The sequence below is a fragment of the Caretta caretta genome, chromosome 13 (genome assembly GCF_965140235.1).
Source record: "Caretta caretta isolate rCarCar2 chromosome 13, rCarCar1.hap1, whole genome shotgun sequence".
Classification (NCBI taxonomy): Eukaryota; Metazoa; Chordata; order Testudines; family Cheloniidae; genus Caretta; species Caretta caretta.
Genome location: NC_134218.1, coordinates 29,160,368 through 29,177,676, shown reverse-complemented (window position 1 = coordinate 29,177,676; position 17,309 = coordinate 29,160,368). Strand labels below are relative to the sequence as shown.

Below are 17,309 nucleotides of genomic sequence, written 5' to 3'. Positions count from 1 at the left end.
ATGTACACCTCAGGCAATCAGCAGAGGTGCAGGCAGTCCACAGTGGCCCCACCAGTCTTCTAGCAGCCCATCTCTTTTTATGATGGTAAAATGGACTCCCCCACAGGTTGCTGGACCTGGAGCCCCTCCCAGGAAGGGCAATAGATTCCACAGCTTGGAGGAGAAAGGTACCTGAGTCAGCTTTTCACATACCCACCACAGTCCTGTGTAGCTGGGGATGTAGGCAGCTATCATGTCACTACCAAAAACATTCCCCAGAGCCCATTCACACCCCAGACCTACATCATGCATCACACAGGGCCCTTGCTGGGAGGCTTCTATAGTATCTTGAAAGAGGAGAGTAATTCCACAGAAATGGTCTTTCCATCCCCCAGGGCAGATGTCTTCTGGCTCCTCGTACCCACCCAGGGAAGAGAAGTAGAATGGATGGCATGGTGCTTCAGGTTAATTTATTAAGAGGGAGGTGGGGACTTCCCCCTTCCTGGGACCTGTCTGACAACATGCTCTGGAAGCCATGTGTGTGATGATGCCTGTAATTGGCAAGAGGGCAGAAACAGGCAAATCCAGGGTTAACACATGAGGAAAAGTTGCCTGGCACTCTAGAGCTACGTGGCCCAGCAAGTTCTGTACTTGCAGGAGACAAGACAGGGCAGTTGTTTATTGGCACAAGTTCCTCCCACTTTTCCTGCAGTCTGTACACACAACGTTCCCATGTGCAAAGATTTTGCAGCAGCTGAATGTCCAATGAATTCTCCCAGCTGAAAGGGAGATCTGATTCCAGCATCCCGCCTACCTAACCTCTCTGCGAAGCTGCCTTGTGCAGCACACTGATAAGAGCAGAACAGAACTGCAATTGTTTCTCTCCAGCATTGGAAGCAGCAGAAGCATCATGTTCCTTTGTCACATACGCTTAAGTTGTGTTACAACAGTGTTAGAGGTTTGCATTGAAAAGGCTCAGTGCTGCTTCAAACTCACTAATCTTTGGGCCCAAATGATCTTAAAGGAAAAATCCTGGCTTCTGTTCTTCCACCCCCAGTAATTTGCAGATGCAGTTTAAGGTATCTGTAGTAATGTCCAAATACATAACACTTCAGGCACTTCAATGTCTAAGTGACTGAAATGGTGGGCACAAAAAGGGAGAGTGGTTAAGCTTCAGAACAGTGGTTCCCAAACTTTAACAACCTGTGAACCCCTTTCACTGAAATGTTAAGTCTCGCGAAGCCCCTCCTAAAAATGAATATTTCCAGGGATTTTCTCCTTTACCCGAATATAAATTATAAAAGCAGTGCTCTTGGAAATAGAAAATCTGTTTTTATGACATGCTTATTACACATTATTTATTATTAATTATTTATAATTACAGTATTTTTATTTATGAAAATGGCAACACGCTTCCAAGATCTCACTTCCGTAGCTTGTATCACTTTGAATAAGCCTGTTTTAAGACAAGGCTCCTAGGTTTCATCAAGAAGTATCAGATGTGAAACAGCATGAAGGTATTTAAGAAGCCAATTCAAAAAGTTTCTCCTTCACAAGCATTCAGGTCTTGAGCAGTCCAGGAAAACAACACACATTTCAACAAAGCTTAAACTTGTTCTTCATAATAGTTTTAAAAACAATACTAGCTGCCTATTTAATTTTAAAAAGAGCAAAAAATATCCACCTCCTTTTCCATTTCTTATGAGTCTTGAAGTTTAAATCTGCTCAGTGTGATAGATATGCTTGCTTTGATCTGCTTAGCTCTTAGAACTCCAGGGGCTCTGGGCTGCTGGCCCATGCTGCCCGGAGTCCCTAGGGATAGCTCTGTCCACCATTAGGGAATTTTTTCCCAAGAACGCCCTGTAACATTTTGCAAACCCCCAGGGGTTCATGAACCCCAGTTTGGGAACCACTGCCTTAGAAGAAAGTCAGGCTCTTAACTCCTGGGGTACTAAGGACATCCTCATTTTTCACTGAGCTCCTCAGGATCTCTCTTGTCCTCAGCACTTCCCCCATCTCCAGAAAAAGATCCTCCACCTCCATAGCCTCCCCTCTTGGCCCTCTGAATGATGCCTCCCCTAGGTCAGAGAAGGCACTCTGGGCTCTTCTGTGTATTGCCTACCCCCTTAGAACCAACAAGCTGGTAGAAGTTGCTCTTTAGCCACCTGAATCCTGAGATGAACATGAGTTTGTCAGCAATCACCTCCTCTGAAATTTTACAGGGAGCAGTTTTTCAGTGGGACCAATTAATTCTCGTTTACAAAGGTGATTGGGTGTTGAGCATAACTCCCTGTTTTCTGTTGCCCCTTGAAATTCACGCCCCTCCCCCTCTGTTAAACTCTTCTTCTAAGCTTTCATCTTCCTTTATCTTGGCAATTGGAGTTCCCTGCCCTATGTCCCTGCTTCCCAGGCCTCAGCATGTACCGAACATTGCTGCTTGAATATGCATGAAAGAAGCATTAATGCTCAGTCACCCTCCTGAAACAACCCCACTTGCCCTCTGTGCAATTCAAAATCTCCCTCTGTTTATAAACAACCTTCCATGGAGTTCCTGTAGCCAGCCTAACAGAGCCTGCTTTGGGTCTCTCTTCTCCCTTTCGGTCTCCCCACGGAGAGAGGAGCCTGCTTTGGGTCTCTCTTCTCCCTCTCTTCTCCCCACGGTCTCCCTTCATGCACTTGCTCCAGCTGACTGCCCTCCTTGCTCCCCACCGTCTTCTAGCTCTGGCCTCCACTCTGCTCATCCCCAGTCAGGCCACTGGCGTGTGCGGTCAGGAGCAGCCCCCTGCATCTCTGCACCTCCTCAACTCTCCTTACCAACCTCAGCTTGATGCATCTCTTCTTCCCCATGAAAGTGAGTGGGAATTAGGTGCCTACTTGCCATTTGTGCCTTTGAAAATCTCCTTCCTCTTCATTTGTGTCTCTCTCAGCTGTTAATGAACCCACTCGAGAAAGTCTCTGGGGTCGTGGTTTGTATGAAAGATACTAAACGGGCTGGAACTGCCCCAGGCTTTACTGATACTGTGTCTGGGTGCAGAGGAAACAGGAAATAGGCTCCTTGATCAACCAACAACAGTAAAGCTGGTGGATCCACTGACTTGTCAGTACCTGTTCAGTACCATTTTATAGTGCGCTTTTATTTATATTGTTCAATTCAATAGGCTGTAGTCTTGTACAGGATGTGGAACAGATTCTTCTCCCATTACTCACCATGGGGAAATAACTGGCTGGGTGGTAGTACTCCTGAAAGGCATCTGGGGATTATAGTGGATCACAATTGAATATGAGTCAGCAATGTGATACAGTTAGAAAAAAAGGTGAATATCATTCTCGGGTGTATTAACAGGAGTTTTGTATGTAAGTCACAGCAAGTACTTGTCCCCTGTACTTGGCATTGGTGAGGCTCAGCTGGAGCACTGTGTCCAGTTCTGGATGCTACATTTTAGGAAAGATGTCGGCACGTTGGAGAGTCCAGAGGAGAGCAACAAAACTGATCAATGGTTTTGAATACCTAAGCTTTGAGGAAAGGTTTTAAAAAAAACACTGGACATGTTTAGTGTTGAGAAAAGACGACTCAGGGTGGGGGACTGATAACAGTTTTCCTGTATGTTAAGGGCTGTTATAAAGAGAACAGTGATCAGTGGTCCACTGACAGTAGGGCAAGAAGTAATGGGCTTAATCTGCAGCAAGGGAGATTGAGGTTAGGTATTAGGAAAAACTTTCTAACTCTAAGGGAAGTTAAACTCTGGAACAGGCTTCCAAGAGAGGTGGTAGAATCCCCATCGTTGGAGGTTTTTAAGAGCAGGCGGGACAAATACCTGTCAGGGACGGTCTAGGTTTACTTGGACCTGCCTCAGCCCAAGAGTTGGACTTGACTCCTCGAGGTTCCTTCCAGCCCGATATTTCTGTGATCTATGAGAGAAGGGTATGATCTCACTAGGGATCAGAGACACTGCTCCCTCTTAGCAGCCCAGGCAATGTTACCTATGCAAAAGTGGAATGGGCATGGTAAATTGGGGGTGGAGTCATGGCTGCCCTGGCGTCCTTTGGAGGGGAAGGCATGTGGTACCTGCTGAAAGGATGGCAGAGAGGCTGCTGCAGCTTGAATTCTGGCTGAGTCAGCCAGAATACTTTCAACAGCTACCCTTGTATCATAGCCCCTTTGCATCCTGCTGGGCTATAGCTTGAAAGTCACAAAGTAGCCAGGCTGTGGGGTAAGCTGAGTCTTTTGAGATTCAGAGTCATAAATTCACACTATAACTTTGAAACAAGTTTATATTTAATTGCAATTAAAACAATTGATGTAAAAAGTATTTATTTGTTTCTCCCACAGTACCCCCCCACCCATAGTTCCCCTCCCACAAAGACCCTAGAAATGAGTCTCTGCACAGGTGCAATCTACACAAGGATTAGCTAGTTCCATAAGAGCTGAACATACTGGACATGGTCCTTGAACTCTAGCCCCATTATCAGCATCACATAAAGACATGAAAGGGTCTGAATACAATGAAGAGAGAAGTGCAGTTGGGGGTGGGGCAGGGGGGAAATGCAGTCTTTTTACCATATGGCCGACATATTGCAAAAATGGAAAGATACATGGATCCTTGGCATCATCACTCCATTTTAACTAGCGTTGCCACCTTTCTAATTCATGGTAACTGGACTCCGCCCCCAAGGCTTCACCTCTTCCCCCCCCAAGGCCCCGCCCCATCCCACTTCTTCCCTTAAGGCCCCGCCCCCTTCTCTGCCTCTTCCCCCAAGGCCCCATCCCCATTGATCTCCCACCCACACCGCTAATTAGATAATCTCAAGGAACTTGCCTGCAGGTAGGAGGTGGCCCCAGATGAGCAGGTGCTGGCGCGGGTTGGTGCCTCCCTCTGCCTTTGGGCCTTTGATTCAGGTGCCATTTAGGGTTGCCAGGACCCTCAAAATCTGGCACAGAAGCCAGAAACTGGACTGTCCAAGTAGAAACCGTATGGGTGGCAACCTTAATTTTAACATGTGCCTATTACTGCAGAATCAAGCAGGGACTTTGCACCCAACTCTCCCCTCCACCCCAGAAGTTGATGGTAGTTGTGCAGATTCAGGCTCCCCATTTCAGCCTAGCTCAATATATTTGAAAGTGGAAAACCCTACCTCTTCCGCATTTGTAGTACATCTCTACCCAAATATAATGCGGTCCGCAGGAGCCAAAAAAGCTTACCACGTTATGTGAAACTGCGTTATATAGAACTTGCTTTGGCCCCCCTACCCCTTGTCCCCTGAGCCCCCTCCAGAGACTCCCCCATCCCTAATCACCCCCAGGACCCCACCCCCTACCCAACCCCCCTGCTCCCTGTCCACTGACTGCGCCGACCCCTATCCACACCCCCACCCCCTGACAGGCACTCACCGGCAGCGGTGGGAAGCAGAGCAGCCTGGCCCCAGCCTGCTCCACTCCGCCAGCTCCCAGCTGCGGCACTCCACTTCCCGCCGCCGGTGAGTGCGGGGAGGCTAGGGAAAGGACGCCCCCCACACTCACTGGCGGTGGGAAGTGGAGCACCGCAGCTGGGAGCTGGTGGAGTGGATTGGGCTGGGGCCAGGCTGCTCCGCTTCCGACACTGCCGGTGAGTGTGGGGGGGAACCTCATCCCCCAAGCCCCCTCCCCCGAGTGACACGGCTGGGGCCGCGGCGAGGGAAGTGGAGCAGGCTGCTCCCAGCCCCCCACTAATCACCCGGGCCACTCTGGGCCTGCGGGGCCCCTCAAAGTGCCCCCCCCACAGCTTCTGCCTCCCAGACCCTGCTTTACTGCATTGTATACGAACCCGTGTTATATCGGGTCATAGTATATCAGGGTAGAGGTGTATAATAAAGCAAGCCACCTTTTAGGGAAGTTGAGCTTCACTGTGGTGACATCTTTCAGTCACTGGTGGGATGAATTGGTTTAAACATAAACCGAGGGGGAGTTTGTGTTAGTAAATAATTAAAATTTAACATAATCTATAATTTAATCTGTAGTGTGTATTATAATGAATAATCTACTGCATAATTTAATCTAAAATAACATTAAAATGCAAAATATGTTGTATAACACACTTGATGAGGAAATGGGAGTTGGTTGTTACTGAGACGAGTTTTAGAGGACAGCATTTCTTCAGTTGTGACTTTAAACCACCACTTGTCCGTATGGATTCAGTCATCCCAAACGTAAAAATAAACAGAGTGTATTACAATACATCATCATCATGGATTCCACCTATATACAGTATCTATCTATTGAATCTCTCTGCCTTATCTTTCTAGCTGTCTTTTTAAAACACGTATAGAGTAAATATAGGCTTGGAAAATTGTTCTTAGCTGATATGGTGTGAATGGTTGCAGGCGTGAAGTCTGATTATGTTGATTGGATATTGTCTAATATGATACTGATTTTGTATTGCTTTGATCCTTATTTTGATATGACTGCATAATACTGTAGTGAATCGGAAAGCTTTGTGATTTAGACAGTTCTTGTTTTCTGAGCTGAATAGAATGAGGAGACAGAAATGCGCAGGGGGTGTGAGCAGGGATGACAGGTTTTCCATACTCCTGACAAAACCTCCTCAAAGCCTTTTAGCAAGCTTCTCAGCAGAAACACAAGAAACTTGTATTTTTGAAGAGCGCTTTAGGAAACTTGGAGTGGATTTTACATAATTTAACTAAGTACAGCAAAGCCACTTGTTTATATACCTGATACCAAAATAAACCAGTTGGAAGAAGTTTGCTGCGGAAAGATTTGTTCAAATCCCTCTCCCTATACCGTGGAACAAAATCCTCTTAAATATCTGGGAAAGAATCAGTGCACTTCAAACTGCGTAACCCAAATGAAAACTAACTACCAAACCTATTAAATGGAATCCATCGGCCTTATACTCTTTTATGTGCAGCCTGTCACCCCCGCCCCTTCCAGTGTAATATCTGAGCTAGACAAGCTGGCTGGAAGAATAAATGAACTGGAATCTCCACTTGAGAACTGTGTTGATACTAATATATAGTAGTATAGACCTTGAGCCCCCATTTCTTATGTACACCGTGTGAAGTCAATGGGAATTTTGAGGGCATATAAATCACAGAATTGGCCCCACAATAAGTGCTCCAATCACTATCTTTATTGCAATGGTATCATGTGAACAACATAGGGGAGACAAAGAAGGGAGGGGAATCACCTTTGCTAAGGATAATGAAAATGTTAAACTCCCTGCACCTCCGTGAAGAGTGACGAAGGGATGGTGCCATTGCAGTCGATGTTTCTGTCCAAAGAAAGTGCCAGAACGCTTAAGCTCATTCACTCTCCAACTGGTGCTTCATAACAAGATTCCAGACAGCTTCTTCTTCACTTGCTCTCTGCTGAGTTTCATGAAGAATTCAAGTTACATAAATCTTTTATTTTATAATTTTTTAAATCTGGGGTGATGGAAGATGAGGATTTGTGTGAGAGTTTTGGGGCAATGGCTTAATAGTCTATAGTGTTTAACCGTTTTTGCACACATAGATTTCTGGTCTTAAGTCAATATTAAATCAAAATCCAACCATGAAATTAGGTGATCTTGGAAGCTGATCTTAAAATCCATGTGTATAACACTAGGGATAATCAGAATTTCATATAGTATAGTCATATATAATGTAGGATATCTTTAGAATAAGCTTTCTCTTTAAAATAGAACCTGTTATAATGGTCTTCCATACCACAATTAACAATTTTATTGTAAGATTCACATTTATTTTAAATTTACTGTAGATCTAATATATTTTGTCTCAGGAGAATTACATGGGTGCAATTTCAGATTAATTTTTAACACACGTCAGGGAAATGTTTTAATAAATCCCACTGAACTGGAAATGATCACAATCAAACTATCTGCACAGTTGTGTTCTTCTTCAAGGTAGTGTCATCAGGAAAAGAGCTAGCTAAAGGTATTTTTATTCTTAAATATCTTTGCACAATAAAGTAAATATGGGCAGGTCTCCATGCCTGGGACAGTCAAATGAGACTCATTTTTGAAAAAGATGCTACAGCCACTTTTCTGAGTAGGTCTCTCAACTGGTAGATAAAATCTGGGTTTTTCCAAGGAGCCTAAAGAAATTTGCTGCTCAGGTACCATCACTGACTTTCCATGGGAGTGGAGTGCTTACTTCCTTTAAGCCCCTTTGGAAATCCTAGTCATAAATATTGCACACTCATTTGTGTGTCCAAAGAAACATTTGTAGTTACAAATGCAGCAGTTGTATGTATTACTACCAGATTTATGCATGAAAATACCCTTTCAAGAAGCAAGCTTAGAGCCCTTTTTGCAAATTTAGTTCTTTTGGTCATATCTTGACATTGATCCATGCACAGAATTTTCTGCTGAGGTGGATGAGAGTTCTACAAAGCAGATGGAGGCAGGACATTATACCTTAGTGATAGAAATTGAAGCTCAGGCCATGAGAAATGCCCTTCTGTTTGATTTGGGATGATCTTGATATTAGCTACAGCATGCTGTGATAATCTGATGTTGCTCTGGGACCTGCTTATGTACATGACTGGGAATTGTCATTTAGGAATTATTGTATTATCTGGTTGTGGTTAATTTTTTTATTTATTTTTTTCATCACAAAACATTTCTTTTGCTGAAGCAACGAGGAAGTGACACATTGTAAAAATGTCCTTTTACTATTTCAGACGTATAATGGTCAGAATGAGAATAATGAGGACTATGAAATCCCTCCTATAACTCCTCCTAACCTCCCAGAGCCCTCACTTCTTCATTTGGTGGATCATGAAACCGGGTATCATTCACTGTGCCACGGCCTCCCTCCAAATAGCCTGATACCAGCATATTCCTATCAGAACATGGACCTTCCAGCCATCATGGTGTCTAATATGTTGAGTCAGGATGGGCATCTTCTCTCCAGCCAACTACCTACGGTGAGTAAAGTTTTCTCTTTTATCATGTTCTGTTTGATCCGATACAATCCACTGTGTGTCACTATGAGTCGTTTGAATATAGAAGGATATTCTTGGAAAAAACATTTCCAACTAAGGATTGAATAAAGGCAGTGAACACCGAGCTGCCTTCAGTTGGACAGGGAGCATATCTCAAAGATGGGGGTGGTTTGATTGCTTCTGTAGAAGTCATTTGCATGGTCATGGTGGTTTTCAGCGTAATTTTGTATTTTAAATTCTGTGCCTTTTTGGACCATGTTAATAACCTAATTATATTCAGGGGGTGGTTTTGTATTTCACTCTTGGTGCATAATGTCATACGCATTGATTCTTGCCTTGAGGGAGTGAAGTACGCCTGCTTTATTTTTCTTGCATACTTTGGTTGGATCATCCAAAACAAAGCATCCAAAAAAGATCCCAGGGCACTTCAATATTGATGATCTTTTGAATAATAAATATACCACCACGTTAGTTGCAAGTACTGTAAAATTGGAGCAATCTGCTCACGGGCCTGGTAAAAAGGTTAAGGTATGGCATGGACTACCTCATTCTGTGGTTTAAAAGCCCATTTAGTGAAAGAAGTGAGCCTATCCCATTTCCTCTCAAAGTCAATGGGAGCTTTGCTTGTGACTTTGAGGGGAGCAGGATCAGTCCCCAGTCCTGCATAGGTTAGAGGTGGCAATACTAAAATGCCTTTTGGATTACTCTGGGACAAGGCGGTATCTTCAGAAGTTTCATGTTAACCTATTGCAGAAAGGACTAGCACAGGGATAATGAATGAAAATTTAAAAATGGACGTCTGAGGGGGGAAAATGAGCTTATTTAACTCAGTATAGAGATCAGTTCAGCACAGAACCAGCCATGTTGTGTAAGCCTTTGTCTTGATTTCATCATCTGTATTGAATTTATGATGAAGTCATTTAATAATAATTTCCCTTTTAGCAGATTTAACTACATGGTAGGTTTTCTATATTATTTGCTTCTAAGATCATTGATTTCCATGGGTGTCACTGGAATGCATCAATATCAAACAGAGCTAATTTTGTTTAATTAACATGCCTGCATCTCCACAACCATCCTAGCTAAAGAGTATTTGCTTTTCCTTGCCTCAGTAGATAAGGGTCTGGAAGGTAGTAGTGTTCACAGGAGATATTATCACTTTCTCTAGGAATGCTCCAAAGCTCCCAAAATCCTTGGCATATCTGCACTTCTTTTTTTTATAAAGTTTGTGTGTTTAAAAAAAATTGATCGAGCATGATATTGAAAACAGACCTCTTTCTATGAAATTAAATATTACGTCGGGCTCCTCTTTAGCTTTTAGGTACTTAGTTCATTAAATTATTCATTTCTGAGACAAAAAGAGTCAATTTTATATGAAAGATGTTTTCCCTAGTTTAATTTAAAGCACAGCCCCTACTTCTGACCCCTGTTTTCATACCACAATATTTTTATCTTGTGTTGATTGTCTCATTTTTGCGAGGTGATATTGCATTGATAAATCAGTTTCTAAAATACCCAAAGAAACAAGAATAGTGGGATTTATTAAGCAGCTTCTGAATGGCTGAAATAATTTATTTTGGAGTAGTCCTTGGGAAATGTTCTCTTTTTTATTTTATGGTTCTGTTTTACAAATGCAGCATCTTGACAATAAATCAGGACTGAGCTAGGGAAGATAAGAAGGGGGCTTAGTATGCTGAAAACAGAATAGAGAGATTAGGAGTTGTTTCCCCCTTACCACTAAAATTAAAAATCCAGGGAATCCTGAATTTTCCAGCTGATAGTGAATTGGAAGTGTTTAGTTTTAAAGCAAAGCCTTTGGGAAAGATATCTCCATAGATCCCAGCAGTAATGAGGTAGATCACTAAATGAACTGTGTTGTAATTTTAGGCCCAAATGAAATCCTTTCTTACCCTCCTGTCAGACACTTTTCCTCTACAATCAAACTTTTTGTTACAGGCTGACCGCCCTTTTCCCTCACAAATTGGCCAATTCTGCCTTTGGATGCATGGACAGGGATCCCATTGACTCCCGTGTGTGCACATGGCAGTTAGTGTTTGTCCCAATGTGCATGTGTACTCCTGATTAGCATTAATGGGAGCTGTGCACGCACATGAGGGAACAATAAAAGCCCAGAGATGGAGCAGATTTTTAAATTTGTATCATTAATATCTTCTGCCCGCATGCCCATCAAGCCATAACCCACTTGGTAATGGTCTAATGAAGTAGACTGTGCTTCAGGCATTGCTTGGGTGACATTGCAGGGCGTCTGAAGTGCTGTGATCCTCCCTGAAAGTTACTCATATTTAAGGTAGGTATTTGCAACAGGAAAAATTCATTCTGAGGAGGAACATGTTTACTGACTTGACAGTAACAAAGCACTAATTGTTTCACTGTGTGTAGAAATGGGGGCATCAGCCGGTTAGGAAGGTGACTCTTGTTTGAGAGTTCAGCAGGAAGCCAGATGAGATTTGGTCTTTGTTTCAAAACCTAAATGACTAATGCAAATGTTAAGGGTATTAACATGCCTCCTATGTGCTTTGGCTCACAATGGTCTGTACATTTTTTTGCATACACAGATGTTTCCTACGTTTGCTGCTATTTATTTTATTTCTGGAGTAAGAATATTTTTAATGAAAGGGAAAAATTGTAATTTGCAAGAAGTTTGGGATACAAATTTTAAATGTTGTTAAGAATTTATGTCTAGTAGCTCGGATTTTTTCATGTGCTCTAATGAAAAATCTAGGACTACTAAAATGACATGACCTAGGCATTACTGAGAGCAATGGGAAATGACATTTACTCTACTGCTCAAAAATTAATTGGGAATAAGGGTAAGGGATGCTTTGCAATCCTGTAGTGTCTCCTATCCAAGAATCTGATAACTAACATTTTCCAACCATTTCATTAAGTCTTGCAATACCCCTGGGAGGTAGAAAATTACTATCCCCATTTTACAGAAAGGAGCACTGCAAGGTGAAATAGTTTGTTAAAAGACCCACATTGTCATTAAAGAGCCAGAAATAGAACCCAGGTCTCCTGACTCCCAGGGCTGTGTGGTCGTGTTTCAAAAATGGGCCAAAACTGGAATATTTTATCTGATTCAGAGATTATAAACCCAGAAGGGACCACTTTGATCATCTAGTCTGACCTCCTATGAAGCACACTCTGTATCTGGAATATAGGGGTATTGATAAAATGGGACCTTGTATTACATCTCCAGAGCAGTAACCTGACCAAGGAGGTTTTGCAAAACTAAGATCACCTCCGTATTTGCTTATTATGAATATATCCTATCAACAGTCTCCCTTCCCTGGCACCTTCTCTGCGCTGCCTGCTTTTGCTCAGCCAGTTGCTCCTGGGGCATTTCAGACTGTTCCCTGAGATCTAATGTCTGGTCTCCCTCTTGCAGACTCATGTGTCCTTGGGACACAATTAGATTGCATTGCCAACCATCCCAGATTCCCCAGCAGCATCCCTGGTTCTGGATTGATTTGCAAGAGGGGATCAAAAAGCCACTGGTTTATGGGAAGTTACTTTTTATTCCTCTTCTTTCTGTGTGAATGTCTGATATGTCCTGGCTGCTCAAATTGGGTGTTCATCTTCAAACCTCTTCCTTTGTTGAAGACGTGAGGTTCAACACATTTCTCTGGCACACGGGGCATTCCAAACATCATGTACAGGCTGCCTCTGTGGAAGAGCAGAACTTTGAGGGAGAAGAAAGAGGCCTACAGAAAACTTGACAGTGGTTAGGCTGCTGGTGTGCTGTGATCATGGCCTCCCATGCTGACCGATATAGTTTCCCTGTACCCTCGTGTGTCTGTCCCTTTGTGGTCACTTATCTTATACTTACATTGGCAGCGCTTTGGGACGGGGGACTGTCTTTTTGTTCTATGTTTGTACAGCACCTTGCACCATGGGGACCTGGTCCATGACTGTGGCTCATAGGCGGTATGATAATACAAATAAAAAATAATAATAATTGAATAGATACCACTGGGATTCCAGTGCTGCAGGATGGACAGTGAGAGAGTGAGGGGTCACTGAATGTGTGTGTGTGTGTGCGCGCTTATGAGAGAGAAATCTCAGCATGGGGAAGTTGGGGGGAGAAAACTAGATAGATGGATATTTCTTGTTATTAATAAACAAATTAAATGTAATGCTCTGTACCAGACACAGGCCAAAAATTCAGTGTTTTTCCCCCTGAAAAGTTTCAAATAAAAATGTTTTGTTCAAAATACTCTGAAGAAAACTTCAGATTTTTCTATAAGAAATTGTAAACAAAATGACATTTTTGCTCTGTATTTTGAATCACAGTTTTTTGTATTGTTTCAGTTTTCAAAAATCAAAAATATTTCACATTTTGGATTATTGTCCCTTACTCTCTTCCTTTTTTTCTCCCCTCCTTTTTTCCCACTGATAAATAGGTCCCTACTAAATTCATGGCCATGAAAAATGCATCAGGACTGTGAAATCTGGTTTCCCCCTGTGAAGTCTGGTCTTTGGTGTGCTTTTACCCTAAACTATACAGATTTTACGGGGGGAGACCAGCGTTTCTCAAATTGTGGGTCCTGACCCAAAAGGAAGTTGCGGGGGGGGGGGTCACAAGGTTATTTTAGGGGGTCACAGTGTTGCCACCCTTATTTCTGTGCTGACTTCAGAGCTGGGCGGCATACTATACCATGCTACCCTTACTTCTGGGCTGCTGCTGGCAGTGGCTCTGCCTTCAGAGCTGGGCTCCCGGCCAGCAGCCGCCATTCTCCAGCTGCCCAGCTCTGAAGGCAGCGCCGCTGCCAGCAGCAGCAGAGAAGTAAGAGTAGCAGTACTGCAACCCCCACCCCCCACAATAACCTTGTGACACCCGCAACAACCCCTTTTTGGGTCAGGACCCCTACAATTACAACTCCCTGAAGTTTCAGTTTTAAATAGCTGAAATTGTGAAATTTACCATTTAAAAAATCCTATGAGTGTGAAATTGACCAAAATGGACCATGAATTTGGTAGGGCCCTACTGATAAATCAGGGTGGGCAGGGAGAGGGAATCCCCCAAACCTGTTTTTCCCCTCCTTTTTCAGTGGGGACAAAACAGGGGCAAAGGAGGGGGGAATCTAAAGTCCAAAATCACAAACAAAATGAAAATTGTGATTTGAAATAAAACAGAATTAACATTTTTGTTTCATTTCAAATGATTTTTTGGAAAAATCTCCTTGAAATAGCAGTGCTTTTGTGAAACATTTTGATTTCAATGAGACTGCATTTTTTGATGGAGAAGTTTTTCAGTTGAACAATGTTGAGCTGCTCTGCTGTGTTCTCAAGATCTCTGTTCTTCTACCCTGCTCCTCTGGCTGAGGGCGGGTAGCTCTGTGGATGGTTCTGTTCTGTTCTCCTCCCTAGCCCTCAGGCCTTTTCCTCAACGCCTGAAGCATGCTGAAAGCTAGTTGACATTCTCTCCATTGATAAGCAGAAAGCGTGCTGCTGTGTCACTAGTAAGGAAGCATTTATTGTGCAAATTTCCTGCACAAATAAAAATCATAACATGAAATAGAAAAGCAAAAAGCTGAGATGCAACCGTAGATGCCTTTCTCAGGCCTGAATCTTAAGGAATATTGTTACAAACACAGTGAGAATAAATGGAGATGATTTTCATGCCACCTTTGACCCTGGCACATAATTACAGTTACTATTAATTATTTATATTATGAATCACACCTAATACCCCAGTCAGAATTAGTAGCCTGTTGTGTTGGGTGCTGTGCAAACATACAGGACATGATCCTTGATTCGATGAGCCTATGACCTACAAGATGCATGAGTGAATTAAATAAACAATAGGAAAGAAGGGCTGGGGGTGGGATGGTGGAGAAGGGCATGTTGGAAATTGTGTCCCATTGAAGTCCTTGGGAGTTTTGCCATTAATTTGAGTGGGATTAGGAGCTCACCCTTTGTGTTCGCTCTCTTATATTATGTGCTCATCTTGGTAAAGTAGATGGTTCTGTAATGTAGTGGTGGGGTTTTCTTCTCTTGCCTGTATCACTGTTCATACAAATGGTGACTTTTCACAGGTTGGGGAAATAGGTGAAGGTGATGAGAGGAAAGAAGGTGGTGGAAAACATGTGAAGGGAAGGGAGCGAGAAGGCAGAGGACAAGAGAATGGGAGAGCTAGAAAGGATGGAGGAGAGAAGGAGGGTGTCCTGGGCTGGGGATAGGCAAGGGGCAGAGATATGGGAGGAACATACGGATAGTCGGGAGGCAGGGAAAAGTGTGGGGGCTGGTCAGAAAAGGTCGCTTTTTGATGGGAAAATTTGTTTTGTTGACAAAACCCAACCCCCCCAAATTGTCAGTTTTTTTCCACTTTCTCTCTCTTTTTTGCCTCCAGAAAATAGGGGGGAAATAAAAATGGGAGTGAAGAGGGAGAGAAAAAAGGGAGAGAGTGCATGAGAAAAAAAAAAAGAAAAACAGAAAATGTTTTGGTGAGAAATTAAAACATTTCAAACAAAACGAAAAATTCCCTCCCCCTCCAAAAACCAGTAATTTAGAAAAACGATGTTTTCTGTCAGAAAAAGAGAGTTTTGAAATAAATTTTTGACCAGCTTCAGTGAGCACAAGGATTTTTTCCTGAAGCCAGCAGTTGTTGCTACTTCTGTCCATCAGGAGTGTCTGTGGTGATGAGGGCGGGCAGCAGAGCACGTCCTGGGCCTTGGCACTGTGGGCGAGGGTGCCATCCGAATTGAGGTGATTACTGAGGACAGAACAGTGAAGAGAGTGGTGCAGCCAGAGCAGATTGGCTGAAAGTGACTGGAGGCAGCACAGCCCCAGCCTTTGAAAAAGCTGAGGTAAAATGGCCAGGGTAGCAGGGAGAATGGGAGCATGTTGGGTTAAAGAGCTGTTGTGAATAAATGAGTTTTCAGAAGGGATTTGGAAGAACATGTTTGACAGAAACAAAGGGTGATCAAGGTCAGACTGAAGAATTTCCAATGCAGTGCAAACATATTTCCATAAATATTAGATAGGGGTCTCAGAATGTCTGCGTCCCTCATCGTGTGAGACTGCCGAACGGAGCCTGTCAGCACTGGAGGCACCCCAAGCGGAGGGGAGGAGTCGGTGTATCCTGGCCCACCGATGGGACTTTACTGCACTGAGACGGGAGCCACCACTCGCAGTGACTCCTGCTGGGCCCTCCTGTGCTGCCCAGGCCCAGGCTAACCTCTCTGCACACAGCTCTGCCCACAGCCATTTTGGACTGGGCTTCCCTGGCTGTCCAGGGGTTCACCCCATAAAGGGGAGAAGTCCCCCGAGCCTATTGAGGGCCCAGCCCCTAAACCTCACTTCCTGAGAGCAGCGTTGCTGGTCAGCCAGATGGGAGCCCATTGACAGCTCCCCCACTGGCCCAGTTTGGAACTGCGCCTGCCATTGTAACTTACCATTGACTCAAACACTTGGGGTCACGTTATTTCAAACCTGCTCCTAGGAGATGAATATCACAAAACTCCATGTGAACAAACACCAACTCCAGGAACACAGCCTTGTTTTTCCATGGTCCACAATGGCAGTGAAAAGGGTATTAGACCACTGGGGCATTCCTCCCTTGGGCTTGGGCATTGTGTGTGACTGGTTCAGAGAGGGGGTTCGAGATGTTGAAGGTATCACTGCCGAGAGTTCCGTCCCCTGTGCTCCTCTCCTACGGGTTCCACCAAGGTAGGGGCAGAAGCAAGGACATTATTGTTACATGCACTGTTGTGTGTGTGGAAGCTTCAGTGTCTTAGATACCACACAATGGTAACTATTAGGAAGTGCTGACCTTTTAGTGGTGATCACTGTATTATAGGGGAAACTGGTAGCAACCCCTGTATCTAAGCTGCCTAAGACCTTCCATCATAAAACATTCTTGTGACTTTATTTGAGAAGCTCAAAAATGTCCATGGTTAGCAATAGGCCTTTGAAATTTATAAGAGTTTGTTCAACAAAATTCCATTGAGTTTTTCTGAGCTGTAAACTGTTGAAAGTTAACTTTTATTTTACTTCTGTCTCTCCTGTGTCTCAGGAAAATGTTGGCAGCCCGCCGAAGTAATAACTGAATATGAACATTCTAAGGTTGGGCTCACACTGCCACCAAATTTGCAGCAGCAGCCATCACTGCTCTGAGAGCGCCTGAGAGCTGCCAGAGCAGCTGTATTGGAGGGTTAGGAAGAGTTGGGCCAGGCTGAGCTCCCCCCCTCCAGTGTCCCATATTTTCTTCTAGGGGCATCATGTGCGGTAGAAATTCCCCTAGATCACTGTGGGAAAGAGAGCCAGCCTGGGCTCCTCATAACCATCCTCTGGAGTGAGTGGGATAAAAGATTTCTCCTCCTACCAGCTAATGTAGTTAGTCCGTAGGTCAAGCTGTAGCAGTTTG

The 17,309-nt window shown here is 43.8% G+C and overlaps 1 protein-coding gene across 4 annotated transcripts in view; it reads left to right on the top strand.

The window, feature by feature from the left end:
- TOX2 (TOX high mobility group box family member 2) overlaps window positions 1-17,309 on the top strand; it is a 257,019-nt gene that overhangs the window by 134,618 nt on the left and 105,092 nt on the right. For all 4 annotated transcript variants that reach the window (XM_048820163.2, XM_048820161.2, XM_048820162.2 and 1 more), the window contains exon 3: window positions 8,657-8,902. In XM_048820163.2, the coding sequence (XP_048676120.1) occupies window positions 8,657-8,902 (246 nt within the window). The remainder of the gene's footprint in view (window positions 1-8,656; window positions 8,903-17,309) is intronic.